At 43.1% G+C, this 18,878-nt stretch overlaps 1 protein-coding gene across 5 annotated transcripts in view; it reads left to right on the top strand.

The window, feature by feature from the left end:
• CARMIL1 (capping protein regulator and myosin 1 linker 1) overlaps positions 1–18,878 on the top strand; it is a 313,422-nt gene that overhangs the window by 216,820 nt on the left and 77,724 nt on the right. For all 5 annotated transcript variants that reach the window (XM_030314690.1, XM_032593106.1, XM_032593105.1 and 2 more), the window contains 3 exons: positions 2,599–2,697; positions 10,685–10,813; positions 11,497–11,628. In XM_030314690.1, the coding sequence (XP_030170550.1) occupies positions 2,599–2,697; positions 10,685–10,813; positions 11,497–11,628 (360 nt within the window). The remainder of the gene's footprint in view (positions 1–2,598; positions 2,698–10,684; positions 10,814–11,496; positions 11,629–18,878) is intronic.

Below are 18,878 nucleotides of genomic sequence, written 5' to 3'. Positions count from 1 at the left end.
GAAGAAATCATGGAAGTAATAATGGCCGAGAATTTTCCAACATCAGTGATCGGCACCAAACCACAGATCAAGGAATCTCAGAGAACACCAAGGAGGATAAATACCAAAAAAATCTGCTTACGGGCATGTCACGTTTAAACTGCAAAAAAACCACAGACAAAGAGACAATCTTGAAAGAAGCCAGATAGAGTAGAAAAACACCTCACGTATTGAGAAATAAGGATCAATGTTGTATCAGACTTGGGTCAGACATCATGCAAACAAGAAGAAAGTGGACTTTGGGGCGCCTCGGTGGCTCAGACGAATGAGCATCTGGCTGTGGTTTGGGTAATGATCTCACAGTTCGTGAATTCAAGCCTCACATCGGGCTCGCTGCTGTCAGCACAGAGCCCCCTTCAGATCCTCTGTCTCCCCCTCCTGCCCCTTCCCCGCTTGTGCGCGCATGTTCTCTCTCTCTCAAAAATAAACACTAAAAAAATAAACAATTGTGTGTTTTCTTAAAAGACAAATCGGTACTTATCATTTTTTTCCCCTATAATGATTACTATACTCTTATATATTCAAGTTTTCATTTTAACAGAAGTCTGTCCCCTAGAAGAAATATGCTCTTTAATTTTACTCTGCTAAAGAACAATATTGTGATCCTGGAACTCAATCTTTCGAAGTTGGGTTTGGGTTTTTTGTTTTTTGTTTTACTGTAAGATTGCTACATTGAATACAGGTCTTTTTGCCTTTTGTGTGGCTGCTATTTTCAGCTGTTTTCAGCAGTGAGATGAGGCATCAGTAGGCTGTAGACGGTCTTCCGGGTCACTGCTGCCCAGGGGGACTGGCAAACACGATAATGACACTTTGGACCCTACCCCTCCCCCGCCCCCCCACTTGACCTCAGTCAGGCCCTCTGTCCTCAGCCTCTGGGAGGCGGGTTCTCTGTCCTCGGTCTAGAACGTCGCAGGGAAGGAAGGTTTGCCCTGCTAATCCAAGATGGCAAATACTCTCAGTGGCGATGTGTGTGTGGTTGATATTGAAGTGACTGAAACAGTGTTACTCTTCCTTCTCCTTGTACTGGCTTTTGGAAATGAGCTTTGAATATTATTTTTTCTGAAACAAAATTCCCTTCAAGCTTAGTCTGTGCAGCACCATTGGTGACCCTAGGGAAGGCCCTGGAAACACATGGGACAGCCTTGGGTGCACGGCTTGTGCGTGAGCTGAGCCTCCTAAATAAACAAGCTGTTCCCACAACCTACCCCCGGCCAGCGCTTCACGAGGCCACATAAAAAGAACAAATAACAAAGCAAAAGCGTCCAAAGCTGGGTGGCAACGTGTGTGCCTGTCATACTTCAGCCAAGAATCTTGTTTTTTAGTAGAAACATTTGCCATCGATGATCATGTCACCTTGGAAAGAGATGACTCTTTGGGAAGCAGCAAGAGAAAATTAATGTAATAAAATGTCATGGTCTTAATGTGTCACTTTAATGATGTTTCATTTCAGGGATCTTTTCGTTTTTATAATTCCTTCATTTATGTTTAGTAGAAAGGTACATTTTGTTCTGCTTTATGGTTTCCAGGGGTGATGGTAATTATAGTCTGTATTTTAATTGTCCCTAATTGGTATTAAGTAGTAGTCATTTAAGCATATGGAAAATTAAAATGAAAGTGTAATAATACTGAGAGCCTCACAGTTGTTACAAGTTCTTAACCAGGGAACTACAGTGACATATTAAAAGCCACATGGCTAAGTGTTGTTATTAAAAACACACGAAAACAACAACTGTGAAAAAAAACCCAGATGGTGCGATTACCCATCTCCCATCATTCTTTACAGACATCTTCAGAGGTGTCCCTCAGTCCCTGTAGTTCTTGTTCAACTTTGCGTGTTGTTCTTAAACACTTCATTTCAGTCTAGTTATCGTTTGTATGTTTGAATTTTTAACAGGCGATTGTGTATAAAAACACAGCTGGTCAAGCGGCTTCAAGGGTTCTTCTCTTCTGTGGAAATTCATTTTCTTATTTTCTCAACTTGTGCTAAAATCAGTCTCTTTTTTGAGATAATATGAAAACCCCATGGACTGATGAAACCGGTGTATGTCTTTGAGTTGTGCCAGCCTGTATCCTTCAAACTTGTGCCTATTTTCTCCTTTTCTTCCTTGAAAATAGTTTTCTCAGTGCTGGCGGGTTCTGCCACATAAAGGCTGAGAGGTTCGGTGGGTACCATACACACACCGTGGGGTTATTTCTGTAGCTTTGGAACTGTTGAGTGGTTAAAGACTCGTGAGGGAGAGACCGTGATTGTGTGCGAGAAAGCAGGGAGTCACCGGATGGGGCCTCGAACCGTGTGAGCGCCGAAACCCTTGCCGATCTCTGTCGGCTACCGAGTCACGTGAAAACACTCCCATTCGCTGCAAGTTACATTTTGAACTCAGACACCGAGAATGCACAGCCAGTTTCCCGTGTCCTGTGTTGTGTCTGGGGTCAAGGCACAGGCGGCATTGGGAATCCGTGCTTTGGTTTCAAGTTCAGCACCTGGGCTGTTTCGCTTGTAACTTCTCTGTCTGCTGAGTCCACACGTGTTCTTGAGAGGTGCGTGTGCTTGATTTTCAGATAGAAAACTATCTGCTCCGGAATCACGAGACCAGGAAATACCTTCAAGAGCAGGCCTACCGCCTGCAGCAGGGCATTGTCACCAGCACCACGCAGCAGGTAAGAGGACACCGGTTTCTCCTACTCGCCCGTGCCAGACATTCAGCGGGGGGCACAGGATTTCTGTCGCTGGAGTCATCCCCAGTGGGACCGTGAGAGCTGGTTTCTGAAAATGACAAGAAACTGAAGTGGAGTGTAGGGGAAGATACAGAGGGAGGAAAATGTAGGCTGATTCCAATGCTAGAAATGCACTTTTAATCACTGATGATTTTATGCCTTTTGTCAGTAAGGTGTATTTTGGATTTCCTCTTGGGATTCTGTCTCTCCCTCTCTCTCTGCCCCTTCCCCACTCGCCTGCTCTGTCTGTCTGTCTCTCTCTCAAAATAAATACATAAAAACAAACAAACAAACAGGTGCCAGAGAGACTCAAAAGGCTGTCTTACAAGGGAACTAGAACCATTTCTTAGTGTCCATCCCAATTACTAGAAGCAAATGAGGTGACGTCATCAAAGTTCAGAGGGGGATTTATTTTGGACCATGAACTCTACACCTAGCCGTTCTGTCGAACAGCTTTGAGGACAGAATTAAAATGTATTTGGACATGGACTCAGAAATTTTACCCCCAGTATTCCCTAAAAAAAAAAAAAAAGTTCGTTGAGGAAATTCTCCAGCATAACAATAAAAATAAGAGTGCGCAAGATGAGGTATAAGGAAGAAACTGCAGCAGAAATGAAATCCCTAAAGTCACAAAAGCTGAGGGAAAGCTTTGAAAAATTGCCACTTTGGACACTCCACTTGGAGCTGCAGGGTTAAAAGACAGGATTACATTTCTTTCTCTTTGTAGTCCATGATTCCATAATTCTGTAAGTGCATTTTAGCAGGTTCAAAATTTTAACATCAACCCAGACAAGAAGGGAAAGCCTAAGTACTGTTACATTAAGAAATGTGAATGCTGGGGGCGCCTGGGTGGCTTGGTTGGTTGAGCGTCCGACGTCAGCTCTAGTCATGATCTTGTGGTTTCTGGGTTCGAGCCCAGCGTCGGGGCTTGCGCTCTGTGTCTCTCTCTCTCAAAAATAAATAGACATTAAATTTTTTTTAAAAAAAGAAACGTGAATGTTGTAAATCTTAATGTAAAAGTACTGATACTAACTAAAATTGGGAATTGGAGAGAGAGAAAGTTGGGTTGGAATGTAGGTAGGCTGAAATTTTAGTTTTTATTTCATGGAATCAGCCTCTTTTCTATCATTCTTTTTGTTGTTTTAATTGTTTTTGATGTTTGTTTTTGGGAGAGAGGGAGACAGAGCATGAGTTGGGGAGGGGCAGAGAGAGGGGGAGGCACAGAATCCGAAGCAGGCTCCAGGCTCTGAGCTGTCAGCACAGAGCCCGACGTGGGTCTCAAACCCACAGACTGTGAGATCATGACCTGAACTGAAGTCGGACGCTTACCCGTCCGAGCCACCCAGCTGCCCCATCTGTCCTTCTTAAATCAAAAATAGAAATAGAGTTAACTCTATTGGAGTTTAAATAAAATAATTAGGAAAATACCAATGTAAGTCTACTGTTTAAATTAAAAATGGAAGCCACCAGAAGAGTTTAAGAAGCAGCAGGTTTCCAAAAGTGTCTGGGCAGGTGAGAGGGGCTGACAGGCAAAGTTGGTTGTTTGAGACCATTTTTTTAATGGTTTGCACTATTTTCTTACCTTGTGCAAATGTCATTTAAAAAAATTTTTTTAAGTTTATTTATTTTGAGAGAGAGACAGTGCAAGTGGGGAGAGGGGCAGACAGAGAGACAGAGGCACAGAATCCCAAGCAGGCTCCGTGACGTCAATGCAGAGCCCGGCACGGGGCTTGAACTCATGAAACTGTGAGATCATGACCTGAGCCGAAACCAAGAGTTGGATGGTTAACCGACAGTCACCCAGGCGCCCGTCTTTTTTTTTTTTTTTAATTTTTTAAAAAGTTTATTTATTTTTAGAGAGAGCAGCTGTCATTTTAATTTTTTGCTGTTGCTTTCTCTTAAGAGAGAATGAAAGCAAAGTGTCCATAATAAAAGCATCGTGTATAATATTCCAAGTAGGTAGAATTATAGGGAAGATTGCTTAGGTCTGCTTAGAGGTCTATGAAAGCATGTTCACCAGAATGTTCATGTGTTCTCAGAATGTTCATGTGTTCTCAGGGAGTGTGATTAGGTGAGTTTTATTCTCTTACCTCACAGTGTTCTTTGAAACCTTTACAGTAAACCTACATTCTTGGTATAAGAAAAAGTAAAACGATGAGTGTTGAAAAAAAAGAAAAATAGTGATTATGAATATTGGTGGAGTTTTGAAAAAGGAAACAATAATTTGCCTTTACCCATGCCTTAAAAATCGAATTTTTTTTTTCCTGCAAGGGACTAATATTAGCTTAGTACTTTATGGTTTACCGTTCCTTCCTGGTTTTAGTGGTGAATATTAAAAGCGACGAGAGCACTAAAATCTTACGTTGAACCTTTGCCTTGAGTTCCTTTATGAGCTGTCTTAACGCAGGCTTTCCTTACTACAATATCCTTCCGACCTCCCCGTCATTCACAGGGGATTTTGCCCATCCAAAAAAATGACTGCAGCAGCCTTTAATGCTGATTCTGAAAAGTAAGTTTTGTCTTCTCAACCTAGAGGAAATTGTACATGGGAGGCGTCATGCAGATGTTTAATTCTGTGTGTGTGGCATCGGTCTGAATTATTTGAGTCATTATGTTGTAGGTATATTGCCACCTTTTCTCTCTGGGGATTTCTTAGGACATTATGATTAGCACATTTTGAGACATGATCATCGTTTCGGTCACTTGAGGAGAGATTTACCTCCTTCCTGTTGAAACGTCTTCTCCAAGTTTCCAGAGGTCTGAATACAGAAAGAATAGACCCTCTGTGACGAATGTCCCTGCTGGCCGCGTGGCCAGTCATCATTCCCGGGTGACACGGAAGGGATTAAAATGTTGTCATGAAACCATGGCATCTCATAACTGCTCCGGTCTTTCTTTGTTTAGGAAAGACCCCTACGACATCTCACCCCACCTCTGCTTGCAATCTCTTCTTTTCCTCCTCATAAACTCTCTTCATCAAGACTCAGCAGACCTTTTATGTAAAAAAAAGAAATCAAATAGTTAATATTTTCGGCCTTGCAGCCTGGAAGGTCTCCCTGCATCTACTCAACTCTGCTGTGGGGGAGCAGGACGACCGTGAATGCGGTGGCTCTTCCAATAAAACTTTATTTATAAAAACAGGCCCAGAATTACCGGTAGATTGCCAAAACTCAGCTCTTTTCACTCTTAAAAGTTTTCTGACCGTTGGAAAAAAAGGGGGGAGGGCAGTTCTATCGCCTACAGCCATTTACTCAAAACAGTCTCTTCCGGCCTCTCCTGTACGGTTTTTATACTTCCTTTCTGGACTCCTTTCCTGCTATGTCCCTTTGTAACCTTTCCACATGTGTCCCCATCTGTGTACTGAAATGACCCTCTCAGGGGTCTCGGTCACCGAGTCCCCGAGCTTTTTCTCCCTCTTCATCCGTTGACGAGAGGAGGCAGGATAGTGTAGACCACCCGGATTTAAGGACAGCGTCTGCTTTCCCTGTGGGTGTGAACTGATGTTAGGTACTTAAACCTGTTTCAGCCTTGTTTTCTTCATCTGTGAAATGGGGAGACCATTCTGAAGGTGGTGAGAGATTTCACTGAGATAAAGCTTGCGAAGTACTTGGCTCCCCAGCAGTGAACCGTTCACGTATTTTGCTGCCGTTATTCTTATTGTCACAATGATCGTTGTCACTGTTGGCTGCCTCATCTTTCCTAAGACTCGCCGCCCTGTTCATTGACAGCGTGCTGTTTTGTGTATCTTTCTGCCTCTCTTGGTTCTTATCTGTCTCCTTTCTACAAGACTCTTTACCCTTTCATCTTCCAAATGCAGTCCTTTTTCTGCGTTCTGTACTTAGTGCTCATTTCCTTTAGCTCTTTCATCCGCTCTTACCGTTTTAATGCTCTCATCTGTGGAGGACTCCTGGGTCTCTCCCTGTTTCTTTCCAGAAAGTCGTATCTTTTCATCCACTTGAGTGGCATCTCTGAGATACAGGGTCACTGAGATGAAACTTGTCCCTTGGAACTCTTGATTTTATCATTTATCTCAGTGGCATCACCATTCACTGAGGATACCACCCTTGGGGTCATCTTGGCTGTCTCCTTTGACGAACCGACCCAGTGGTCGCTGTGCCCACGCGTCTGCCCAGCTGTTCTTTCCTTTCCAATTCCATTGGCAGCTCTTGGGTATTTTATCGGCTCACGCCTGCCTCTTCTTTTGCAAGAACTGTGAGAACTGGTGCGTCCACCCTCTGCGGTCTACAGCCCGTGTCCTGTGCCTCAGGCAGGGAAGGTGAGTCCCGAAGAGTGTTACGGGTGAGGATTTTTGCACGTTCACAGTTGTGGGAGGAGGAGGGGACAGAGATGCCCCCTGCCTTGTACGCTGTGTTCGGTCTCCTTAGCCTGTGCCTGAGTCTCGCACTATCTTGCCTATCGACTTTCTAGTCTCATCTCCCCCAGTAGAGTGCCTCTGTTCCTAAGCAGGAGACAGGTATCTGGATGTGCCGTTGCTTGTTTTGTCCTTTGCTTAAAATTCCTTTCTGCTTTCTCAATCTGTGCACATCTTTCAGGACCCAGTTGAAAAGCCACCTTCAACCTCAACTAGATGCGATCCCTCCCTTGGCTCAAACCTTGCACAACTTTGTATCCTTCCTCCGCTCACTGAATACGTATTTACGGTCTGTCACGTGGCAGGCACTACTGTAGGAAGTGAAACTTCTGGGCGTGAACAGAGTGTGGGTGCCCTTGTACGTAGCCCTTTGTGTCTTGTGTTCCTGTTACTTGTGAATATTTTTCCACTTCCAGACTTTTAAGCTGCTTGCTGGCAAAAGACGCATCTCATTCAGGACTGAATCTCTTTCTGTTTTAGGTGTTCAGTGTATTTCTCTTAAATTGAAAAAAGAAATTAACACGGAGGGGGATAGAATTTTCTGCAAATACAGTATTTGCTGGAACTGAGAACACTTGTAACAAGTGGAAAGCTGTCAAAGATAGCATTTATTACTAATAGTTCTAAGTCCTGAACTTGGGTTCTACAGCCCAGTATATCTGAAAAAGCCTGAATAGTTACCAGAAATATGAGTTCATGGTATGATTCAGCTGCCAGACGAGCCAAGGTGACTTGTGCTACATTAAAGAATAATTTCTATAGTAAGGAAGGAGGCCCCTCCTCCTGTGTCATAGTTTATTCTGCTGAGCGTGTGTATTTCATGAGTGTGTAAATGGAAGCGAAAATTCAGACAAGGGGCCGGGCATGGGCAGAGGGTTGGGGACTGTAAAACTGTCACCGTAAGTAGAATGGCACGAGGAACCAGGAATGTGAAGCCTGAAGACAACCAGATTAGGGAAGAAAAGATAGCTGTGTTGAAACATATGCACGACAGTCCCGTGGAAGAGAGTGTGTGATGATCGTTCAGGGTGTTCTCCAGGGCAAGGCACGGGGCGTGTAGGAAGGACACGGGAAGGCGGATTGGGACTCAAAGGAGACCGTGTCCACGAATGACGGAATCCATTTCCTGAGAAGGAAGTGAGCTTCTCAAATGGCGGTGGTCCACAGCTTTCCCCGGTTGCTTGAGAAGAGGAGCACTGGGGTGGTTAAGATAAGAGCCTCGGTGCCGCCATCCATGAGGCCTTTGATGGGCCAACCCAAGGGATGATCGTTTTTCAGCTTCTAGTCTCTATTCTTTTTCACATTTGTGTACCTTAGGCACTTGAATTTGAACTGGTAGTCAAAATCCTTGATTCTAAATTTGCTCTCCGTGTAATCATTCTGTGTCATCTTCTGTAGGTTAACTTTTCTGGGCCTTGAGCTCTTTGGTTGTAAAGCATCTGGATGCGATCTACTGGGCTGTTTGTTCCAAACTTTAGTGCGGATGTGTTCAGAGGACTCTTTGAGACTTGTGAGGTTTTGTGTCTTATTTGAATGGAACTAAGTTTTCATGTTTCCTTTGGACGTGATTTTTAAAGTTCCACTTAAAGACCGTGGTGTGTTGGGTTCACTGGAAGCTTGTCTCCTTGGCGACTGCCTGATGGCATACCTTCCAGAAGTTTCTCTGGTCTCCTGATCAGTAAGGACGACCACCTTTGTAGTGCCTCATCCACATGCCTCTTGAATTAGTCTTGGGTGGCCTCAGACATATATCACTTCCGTTTTTAGTATGTGGTTTGTCTTGTGAAATTAAGTATTCCTTCTCGGGAAGGTATGAATTATAGATGACCTTCTTTGCCTCGGGAAGCACAGATCAATACAACAGTTGGAAGAGTTAGAATTTACATCAATTAAGAAGATTTTGAAAAATAAATAGTTCTCTTCAGGGCATCGTGAAAATGCAGAAAGTGAAGATATCGCTGCCTGCAGCTTAGATTTTCGTTAGAAGCATTATTCATAGAACCGCTTTTTCCTGTGGGGAGTTCCAGATACCTCCCTTCTGTAACCTCGGTACGCTGTATAGTAATGGGAGCTCTTCTTAATGTACATTAATGTTGACATTAGTGACCCTTTGTCAAGGGAGTAGCTGCTTTGAGTGGTGTTATTTTACTGGTTGTCTTCATAATACACCAGAAAGGAAGATGGGGTAGATGTCACGAAGCTGACTTTCTAGAAGAGGAAGGCGGGCGAGATGTAATCAGACCTTAAGTCTTCTGAGCAGCGCAGTGAAGTTTTTATTATGGCAGAATTTATGGGGGAAGGAGAGCCGACGTTGGCTTCCTATAGTTGTTACAGGAGATCATTGAAAATAGAGCAAGCAGGAATTTAAATCAAAATAATGCTAGATTGTCACCTCTGCCAAATGAATTACCAGATGGGATGAGACTCTGGATATGTTAGGTCTCTGGGAGAATTAATTCTTTTGTAAGGACACGAAATAGCCTGCAGTTCTGATCAAAATGCTGAAGGAACTTTGCAGACCACGCTGTTTATCTCTTTCTTTAGAATTCTTAGCTCTCTTCATGCTTCCTCTATAAATACAAATACGAACGGACATAACCTTACCCTTCTGTAGTATTTTTTGTCCGCACTAGTGATCTATCACCTCCCTTTGGGTTTCACGTTGAAGTCCACGGAATAACTGAAAATAGCTCAGATGCAGTTAACCTGGGAGAGAGGCTTCAATGGAATTGAAACTAAACATTATTGGGGCGCCTGGGTGGCGCAGTCGGTTAAGCGTCCGACTTCAGCCAGGTCACGATCTCGCGGTCCGTGAGTTCGAGCCTCGCGTCGGGCTCTGGGCTCAGAGCCTGGAGCCTGTTTCTGATTCTGTGTCTCCCTCTCTCTCTGCCCCTCGCCTGTTCATGCTCTGTCTCTCTCTGTCCCAAAAATAAATAAACGTTGAAAAAAAAAATTAAAAAAAAAAAAGAAACTAAACATTATTAACTTCATCGTCGCCTATGTTAATATAATAAACCCTCAACTTGGCTTTTTCGGGGGAGGGGTGCTTTTAATTTATATGGAAAAGTACCTGATAGAATTGAATTAGCTTTAAAAATGTTCATTTCCAGCGATGTTGTGATTCTGTAACATGGAGACCAGCTGGCCCTGGGCACCGTTTTGCAGTCATTTCAACCGTCTCCAAATTGCACCCTCCGTTTCTCTGTTTCCTAAGTACCTAGCACTCTGTCTGACACAGAGGGTGCTTAATAAAAGTTAATGAAGGAGAGTTACTGCCTAGCTAAATGTCACCGAGTACCCATGACATTCTGAATCATCCAGAAGGATGCACTTTTGTTCTACATGTTGCATTTCCCGAGGCAGGAAAAGGGACTTCAGTCCCTGAGATGTTGTACCAGCGTTACTGTTGCCAAAGGCTCCTTATGTGAACAGATAAATGAATAAGTGGCTGGAGGCTGCCCCCTCGAATGTTCCGCTCATTCGTTCTGTGTTTCCTTCCGTCGTAACACCGGCTGTGCTGACTTGGGTGCCGGCTGCCATTTTGACCGCGTGGAGCAGATGATTGACAGAATATGTGTGAAAGTACAGGACCATCTCAACTCGTTACGAAACTGTGCGGGAGACGCCGTCCAGGAAGATTTAAAATCAGCAGAAAGGCTCATGCGTGATGCCAAGAATTCTAAAACGGTGAGTAGCACGTCAGGCTACGTGAGAAACTTGTGTAATAAAAAGGTTTGTTTTAATTTCGATTTTAGAAACCAGTTCCACCTTTTGTTAATCTTTCTACCCGATTTCGAGGTTATTAACAAGGGCAGAGTGAACGGAGTTCAGCTTTGCTTCCTCTCTGTGATTCACCGGAATCACCAGCCATCGACACACGGAATAAAAAGTTGAGTAGGATAAAAAGTGCAATCAAGCCCTGAATAAATGGGCGGTAGGGTTGTCGTTTAAATGAGGAACAACTCCTTCTTCAGTCATTCTGCTTCCAAGCTGATCGCGTGAAACTCCCCTCTGGCACCTTAAAGAAAGCTTCTTTCTAAGTAGAATTTGGTTCCCCAAGTGTGACTTGACTAATGGGGTCAGAAAACCTGGGGCCCTGTCCTGGCTCTGCCCTTGGACTCACACGATCACGGAGTGTTAGGAGTAGGAAGTCCTTGGACATTCGTACCCCAGATGAGGACATCAAGGGGCACGGAGCTAACGTACTGTTATGGTCTCAAAGCTGGACCCCTGTTTCTAAATCTGTATTAAAGAGCCTTTGATCAAGAATACATAATCTCTAATAATATTTCTTCATCCTTTTTTACTAACTCTGCAATGACTTTGGTGCTTATTTAATTACAGAGAGGTGGTTTGTACTTTTATTACAGTTGTTGCCAAACTTGTACCATGTTGGTGGTGCATCTTGGGCGGGGGCCAGTGGCTCGTTATCCGGTCCAATCCAAGAGGCCCTGAAATCGATGGCTGGAGAAGTCACGAGAGTCGTAGATGAACAACTAAAGGTTTGTGGTTTCTGTTATTTTGGAAAATGAAACCGTTGTGGCCTCGCTATGTATTTCATGCCACAGCTACTGACGTTTTCTAGATCTGTGTGTCCGCGTGTGTGCGCGTGCACCTGCCCACACGTGCATGTGGTAGAGAGCGAATGCTGTGCTTTTCTAGCTTCGTTTCTAAGTTTTGGAATAACTTCTTACATCACGAGATCAAGTGAAACCTAGAGAATGCCATTTTACTTTTGGTGGTAAACCTCTCAATGTACTTTACCATCACCACTGATAAGGGAACGATGGATTTCTGCGTACGAGGCAGAAAGAGAAGACTGCTTTGGGGACAAAATAACTTGTGTGACTACATTTGACTTAGAGAACAGGAAGGAGGATGGGAGCTCTGTTTACAGTGCCTACGTGCTGCTGCTTCGGAGACTCCCGCTAGGCGAGGAGGTAACAGCCCTTATAAGAAGCTGGTTAGAAGACAAAGATAGGGATTTAGATGAAGTCACAAGGCACCCAAAGTGGCAGAGACTTGTCCCCAGGCTCCCCAGCTGAAAAAAGCCTCTGAAATGTAAGGGAGTAGAGTAACCAAAGACTAGATTTTTCTTTTTTCTTTTTACAGTTTTTTTAGTGGTTTTTTTTTTTTTTTTTAAGAGAGAGAGAGAGAGAGAGCACGAGCAGGGGAGGGGCAGAGCGAGAGGGAGACACAGAATCCGAAGCAGGCTCCAGGCTCCGAGCCGTCAGCACAGAGCCCGACGCGGGGCTCGAACTCACAAACTGTGAGATCGTGACCTGAGCCGAAGTCGGACGCTTAGCCAACTGAGCCACCCAGGCGCCCCAAGACTAGATTTTTCTTAAGGTAGCTTCAAAAAACAGCTACACAGAGAAACGTTACCTTCAAACGGTTTTCATCTTTTCTAATCTGCCTGCTCAAGGATGCCTTACAAAACCGTGTCTGCATTTCTGTAATTATTTGGTTTCTTCTGAGAACAAAATTGCTATGGTTCATAGGGGTTTGATGTGGGACTCAGTAATAATTTCACAACAGGCTAATTACTATGCTTGTAAATTAACTTAATGAGGAAGAAAATGTGGATTATTTAGGAGTTTAAGCCTCTGTTGTCTCCCTGTGCGAATGACGTAGAGAGGCTCTTGTTTGTGTATTGTCTTTATTTAATTTTTTTAACGTGGTTATTTTGAATCCATTCTGAATAGAGACAAAGGGGCGGAAAAAGGACCACTGGCTGGTTGGTAGAGTCCTGCCAGATCATTTGTTAGCTAATGTTTTGTCCTCCACGAAGGATAAGATATGTAAGGATGCTATCTTTGTTGTTTATTTATTTCTTACTTACGAAAGGAAACTCAGTCTGTGAAACGTTGAAACAGTACTAATAAGTGTAAAAGAAATGAAAGTAAAAACCACTTGAGATCCCAGAGTGGCGTCCTTCTTCATGTTTTAGTGAATTTTCTAAACACTCTAGGTCTATACGCACAATTTTACATCTACATGATTATGCCAGAATACTTTTTATATTCGGTACAAGGTCATGAATACAATTCAAGGAAAGTGAATAATCACCATCATTTTAATGGCGACACAGTATCTCATGACATGGATGTACCAGTGCATTCAGAAACCTCTGTCCCCCTGTCTGTCCTTCACTTTCACACCGAAAGCTTCACTCCTGACACTTCTGGTGGCCAGATGTGTGGGAATTTCCCCCCACCAAGCAATTCTTTGTGACACCAACTGAGTGCCCTACAACTTAACTCAGTTCTGACTCTGTCTATCCAGAGAAGGTTCAGACCCCACAGGTTAGGAGTTCAGTCTCACAAGACTGTTCCTCACCCCTAATTCAGATGCCAACAGGAAGTCTAGGTTGTCACCTGTGTTTCTGACCGATTGGCTATAATTAAATCAGAGGTTCCCCCATCACCCCCCTCAGGCGGGATTAATTTGCTAGAGCGACTCATAGAAGTCAAGGAAACATGTCTACCAGTCTATTCAAGGATGTGATGAAGGGTACAGATGAGCACTCAGATGAAAGGCCCAGGGCAGGGCCGTGGGGAGGCATAAACCTGCCACACCTCGTCACAGAGCCCCCCCCCCCCCCCCCCCCCCCCCCCCCCCCCCCGCCCCATGCCTCCACGTGCTCACCAGTCTGGAAGTTCTCTGAACGTGTACTTTCCGGAAATTTTTTAAAGTTTTTAAAATTTATTTTGAGAGAGAGACTATGTGAGCCAGGGAGAGCAGAGAGAGAGGGGAAAGAGAGACTCCCAAGCAGGCTCCGCGCTGTCAGCACAGACGCAAGGCTCGAACTCAGAAGTTGTGAGATCATGACTGGAGCCAAGACCAAGAGTCAGATGCTTAACCGACTGAGCCATCCAGGCGCCCTGTACTTTTTGGATTTTTTATGCTCCCTTCTCAAGAGAATGTGTAGCAGGGCTGAAAACTCCTACCTCCTAATCGTGGTTCGGTCTTTTCCAATGACCAGCCCTCATCCGGAACCATTCAGAAGCCCACCCAGCGTCACCCCATTAGAACAAAAGACACTCCTAGTATCCAGGAAATTACAAGGGTTTTCGGAGCTCTGTGCCAGGAACTGGGGCCAGAGACCAGTATGTATTTTCTGTTATCTCACAGCCAGCCTATTTATTGTCTAATTTCTGATTAGTCCAGTTAGGGTCAATGCCGATAGCTGACCCACTCCTAGGCCCAGTGGTCTTTTATACCTTGATGTGCAACTGCTTGTGTTTGCTGCACCCTCTTTCAGTATTTGTGTAGTAATCTTTTAATATTCGTCAATATAAAGGGTTAGAAAAAGTTCATTTTGTCCTTTGGATTTTTTTAAAATGTTTATTTATTTTGAGGGAGAACGATCAGGGGAGGGGCAGAGAGAGAGAGGGAGTGAGAGAATCCCAAGCAGGCTCTGTGCCATCAGCAGAGAGCCCAACGTGGGGCTCGAACTCACAAACCGTGAGATCGTGACCTGAACCGAGATCAAGAGTCGACGCTTAGCCGACTGAGCTGCCCAGGCACCCCTGTCCCTTGGATTCTTTTTAGTAGGCAGTATAAGTCAAATAATGTTATTAGCCATTTGTATTTCTTTTGTACATTGCATATTTGTATCTACTGCCTAATTTTTCCCTTTAATGTATGTGCGAGATCTCCTTACGTGCCAAAAATTGGCTGGCATCTAAATCTACATCAGACACGGCAACAGGACCTTCCTTGTCGAACAGCTGCTGACTGTGTTTGTCTTAACTGGTGGAAACCACAAGCCGTCTGCCTTCCCTCTGTCCCATTTCCTTCTCTGTGCACTGAGCGGTTGCCATGGACTCACCTCTCATTCTTGGGAGGGAGTAGAAGGCAGAGGTCTGAAGTAGAAAGCTTTTGAATTTTTAAAAGCCTGAAAAAATGGCAATATATTTAGGACCCAAACTATTTTTTTGTAAATAGGCGTTTCCCACATCTTCTGATGCTGGCCAGTCCCACTGGGGGCCTCCATCACGGCTTTCTTATTTGCGTGTGCCAGAGAATGCCTTTCTCTGCTCTCGGGTCCCCGAGGTCCCAGCTCCTCAGTGGCCCGTGTTTTATATTCCCCACTTGCTTGTTTTCTTCACTCTTCAGTCCCCTTGCAAGTTCCTTTCCCTTTGGGAACGTCTGGCATGAATCAGAGCAAATCTTCAATCGCGACCTCTTACTTAAAAGTTGCTCATGAGTTTCCTTTTAACTGTGTGCAGTAGACTACTTTCAATAGACTGCAGGCAGTTTACTTCCTCTCTGTTTCCTTCTAGTTTACTGACAAATGGACATCGTTTCACTATTTTAAAAAAATCCCCATTTGTCTATTTATACAGCCTTTCAGTGTCTTGATTTTCTTAAAATTATGTCGGAAAAATGTGTCTTATCAGAATCCATATTAACTCTTTACTAAACTACAGTGGTCCTTCTTTATTTCACTACTAATAATCAACTTTGTTTTTAAAAGAAGTCCTTTCTCTATCTGCCAGACTCTTTCAAATTCATGTGTTGCACTAGCAAAAGCTAATATGGATGGATGGTTTTGTAGAATTAAGTTTTTATTGCAGTGAATTTTCAAATAATGGGACAAGTAGGGCTGGGGTTGTGCCCCGGGCTTGCTCCTAGCTCCGTGCTCTAGGCAGGTCAGCGGCGTCCCTGTGTCTAAGCATTGTCCTACACCAGGGCCAACGGTAGACATTTTGAACATTGGATAAGAATAAGTTCCACTAGCTCTCCGAGCCATCTTTCAAAAAATATCCTTTCAGAAAAGCAAAAGAAATGTCCAGGTGAGCCGCCTTCTTAGCAGACTTCCTGGAAGAGAAGAAAGCCATTAAGTTTGGAGAAATCCCTTTGAAACGAGGTGCTATTTTCTCTGGACTAGGCTGTTTTAGGTATTTTAAAAGAACAACTCTCCTCCTGTTTTCCCTTTTTTTAATCCTAACATTGATTCCCAGAGTAAGAGCAGTAATAGTGGATGAATAAACGGGATTTGAATGTTTTAACATAAAAGAAACCTTCATTTTTCCCTTCTGGTCTTAAATTTCAGAGTGCTTGTTTTGGCTTTGGAAATTCTTATTCACTCCCAGTGTAACCTGTGAAATACATCACTGGTAAATTTCAGATTTATGAAGGAAATGAGGCCTGAGGGGTGTCGATGGCATTTTCGCAGGTATTAACTCCGTTCGGCTAAAAGAGTTCTCTGAGTTTTCTTATTTCCCTATACTTATTTTCTAAAGCAAAAGAAAGATTTCAGGGCCCTTTAGTGTGGACACTGTATTGGCTGGTAGTGAATTACAGCAAGTCTTTGGCCCACTGCAAGAATATGGGAGTATAGCCGCCATGGTAAGGCTATTCACCCAATTTATTTTACAAATACTGTGCAGAATTTCAGAGTAGTGTTAGTTGTTTTTATAGTTAAGAAATAAGAGACCCTCATAACTGTCATTGGGGAGATACATGCAAAGTGAAATCTGATTATCACATTTCAAATACAGGGTCACTTACTGCAAATTGTCTGAAGATAGCGTAACATGGTCTAACAAAATGGAGACTGTAAGGAGTGAGGAAGTTTATATCTAATTTATATCTCCAGAAGGGAAGAGAGAACAGTAAAAGGAACAACTGAAGAGGTGGTAGCTGAGAATTTCAGGGATTGTTGAAAGAGCAGAGTCTTTCAGTTCAGGGAGTCCAGCGATAACCCATGTCAGATAAGAGCAAATCCGCGTCTACAATCACATAACGAAAAGTGAAAAACATTGAGAGCAAAGAAAAGATACTGCAAGGAGCCACAGGGTGGCAAAGCCATCTTCGCTTTAAAAAGACCAGTATTAGGACTGATAAGACAGCTCTCAAATCAGTAGTCAGTGGAAGCCAAAGATGATGAAAGAATATCTTCATGCTCCCGAGAGAACATATAGAACACATAGTGTAAACCAAGAATTCTATATCCAACACACCTAATTTTTAAGAATAAGGATGAAATGAAAGCATTTGCATCGAAACAAAAACTGAAATAGCTTACTGTAACTAGACTACACTAAATAAACATCTAAAGAATATACTTTGGGGCAAAGGAGACATTTCCAAAGAGAGAGGGTCTGAGATGCAAGGAAGAATAATAAGGGAAAATACCAAATGTGGGTAAAGACAAACATTGACTATAAACAACAGTGTATAGTTTATCGTATAATACCTAGTCTGTGCTGTGAAATTAGGAGTACATATAAATAAAATATTGGAACCCAGTATTTAAGTCAATAGGGAATGAGGAGGAGCAATCTAACATCCTAGTTTTATTCGGGAAAAGGTTTAGGACATCAGTGTTAGACCTACATTCTCCAGTGTATTATCTGTCACCCACATGTGGTCATTTAAACTTAATTTAACATTAACTTTTAAAAACTTAGAATTCAGTTTCTCAGTTGCACTCGCCATGTTTGAAATGCTCCATAGCCATGTGTGGCTAGTGGCTCCCTTACTGGACGGCACTGATCATCTCAGGAAGGTCCATTGGTCAGTGCTGCTTCAGACAGGAAGTAAAATATCCATGTTACGATTTCTCATATAACAACTGAAGCCGAGACACTAAACCAGGGGTTTCGCTGCCTGCCTCGAAGGTCATTAGGAAGTGTTTGAGATTATTTGGGGTTCTCACAGCCACTGGCTTAGCCAGGTGACAATGAACCTAACCATTCTGCGGTACAAGGTTCAGCTCCACACCAGGGGAATGCTCCCACCCAAACCTAGTGATACAATAGAAGAGGCCTCACTGGAAATAAAATAGGTCATTGGATGATCCAGTTTACCAGAAACACATAATTTCAAATGTGTATGCATCTGGTCCTAGGGCTTCGTGTATATAAAAACAAATTACGAAAAGAAATCAACAAATTCATTGCAGTAGAAGACTCTGAATACGACTACCAGTAATTGATCAAGTAATTTTAAAAAGCAATAATAGAGAATATTGGATGACACGGACAAATGGAAAGATATCCCATGCTCGTGGATTGGAAGAATCAATATTGTTAACATGTCCATACTACCCAAAGCAACTTACAAATTTAATGCAGTCCCCACAAAAATGCCAACTATATTTTTCACAGAGCTAGACCGAATAATACTAAAATTTGTATGAAACCTCAAAAGACCCCAGATAGCCAAAGCAGCCTTCAGAAAGAAGAACAAAGCCAGGAGTATCACAATTCCAGATTTCAAGATATATTACAAATTTGTAGTGATCAAAACAGTATGGTACCGACACAAAAACAGACACACAGATCAGTGGAACTGGATAGAGAGCTCAGAAGTGAACCCAAGCTTGTATGGTCAATTAATCTACAACAGTGGAGGCAAGAATGTACAATAGGGAAGCAGTCTCTTCCACAAATAGTGCTGAGAAAACTGGAGAGCTTCATGCAGAAGAATGAAACTGGACCATTTGATTACACCATAAAAAATCAACTGAAAATGTGATTAAAGACCTAAATGTGAGACCTGAAACCATAAAACTCTTACAAGGAAGCATAGGCAGTAATTTCTTTGATCAGCCAAAGAAACATTTTTCTAAATAGGTTTCCTCAGGCAAGAAAAACAAAACCAAAATTAAATTCTGGGGTTTACACCAAAATAAAAAGCTTTTGCACAGCAAAGGAAACCACCAACAAAACAAAAAGGCAGTTTACTGAATAAGAAAAGATATTTTTAAATGATATAGCTGATAAGGGGTTAGTATTTC

This window comes from Lynx canadensis, chromosome B2 (assembly GCF_007474595.2).
Source record: "Lynx canadensis isolate LIC74 chromosome B2, mLynCan4.pri.v2, whole genome shotgun sequence".
In the NCBI taxonomy this organism is placed as follows: Eukaryota; Metazoa; Chordata; class Mammalia; order Carnivora; family Felidae; genus Lynx; species Lynx canadensis.
Note: the sequence above shows the minus strand (reverse complement) of the source record. Positions and strands in the feature narration are given on the sequence as shown.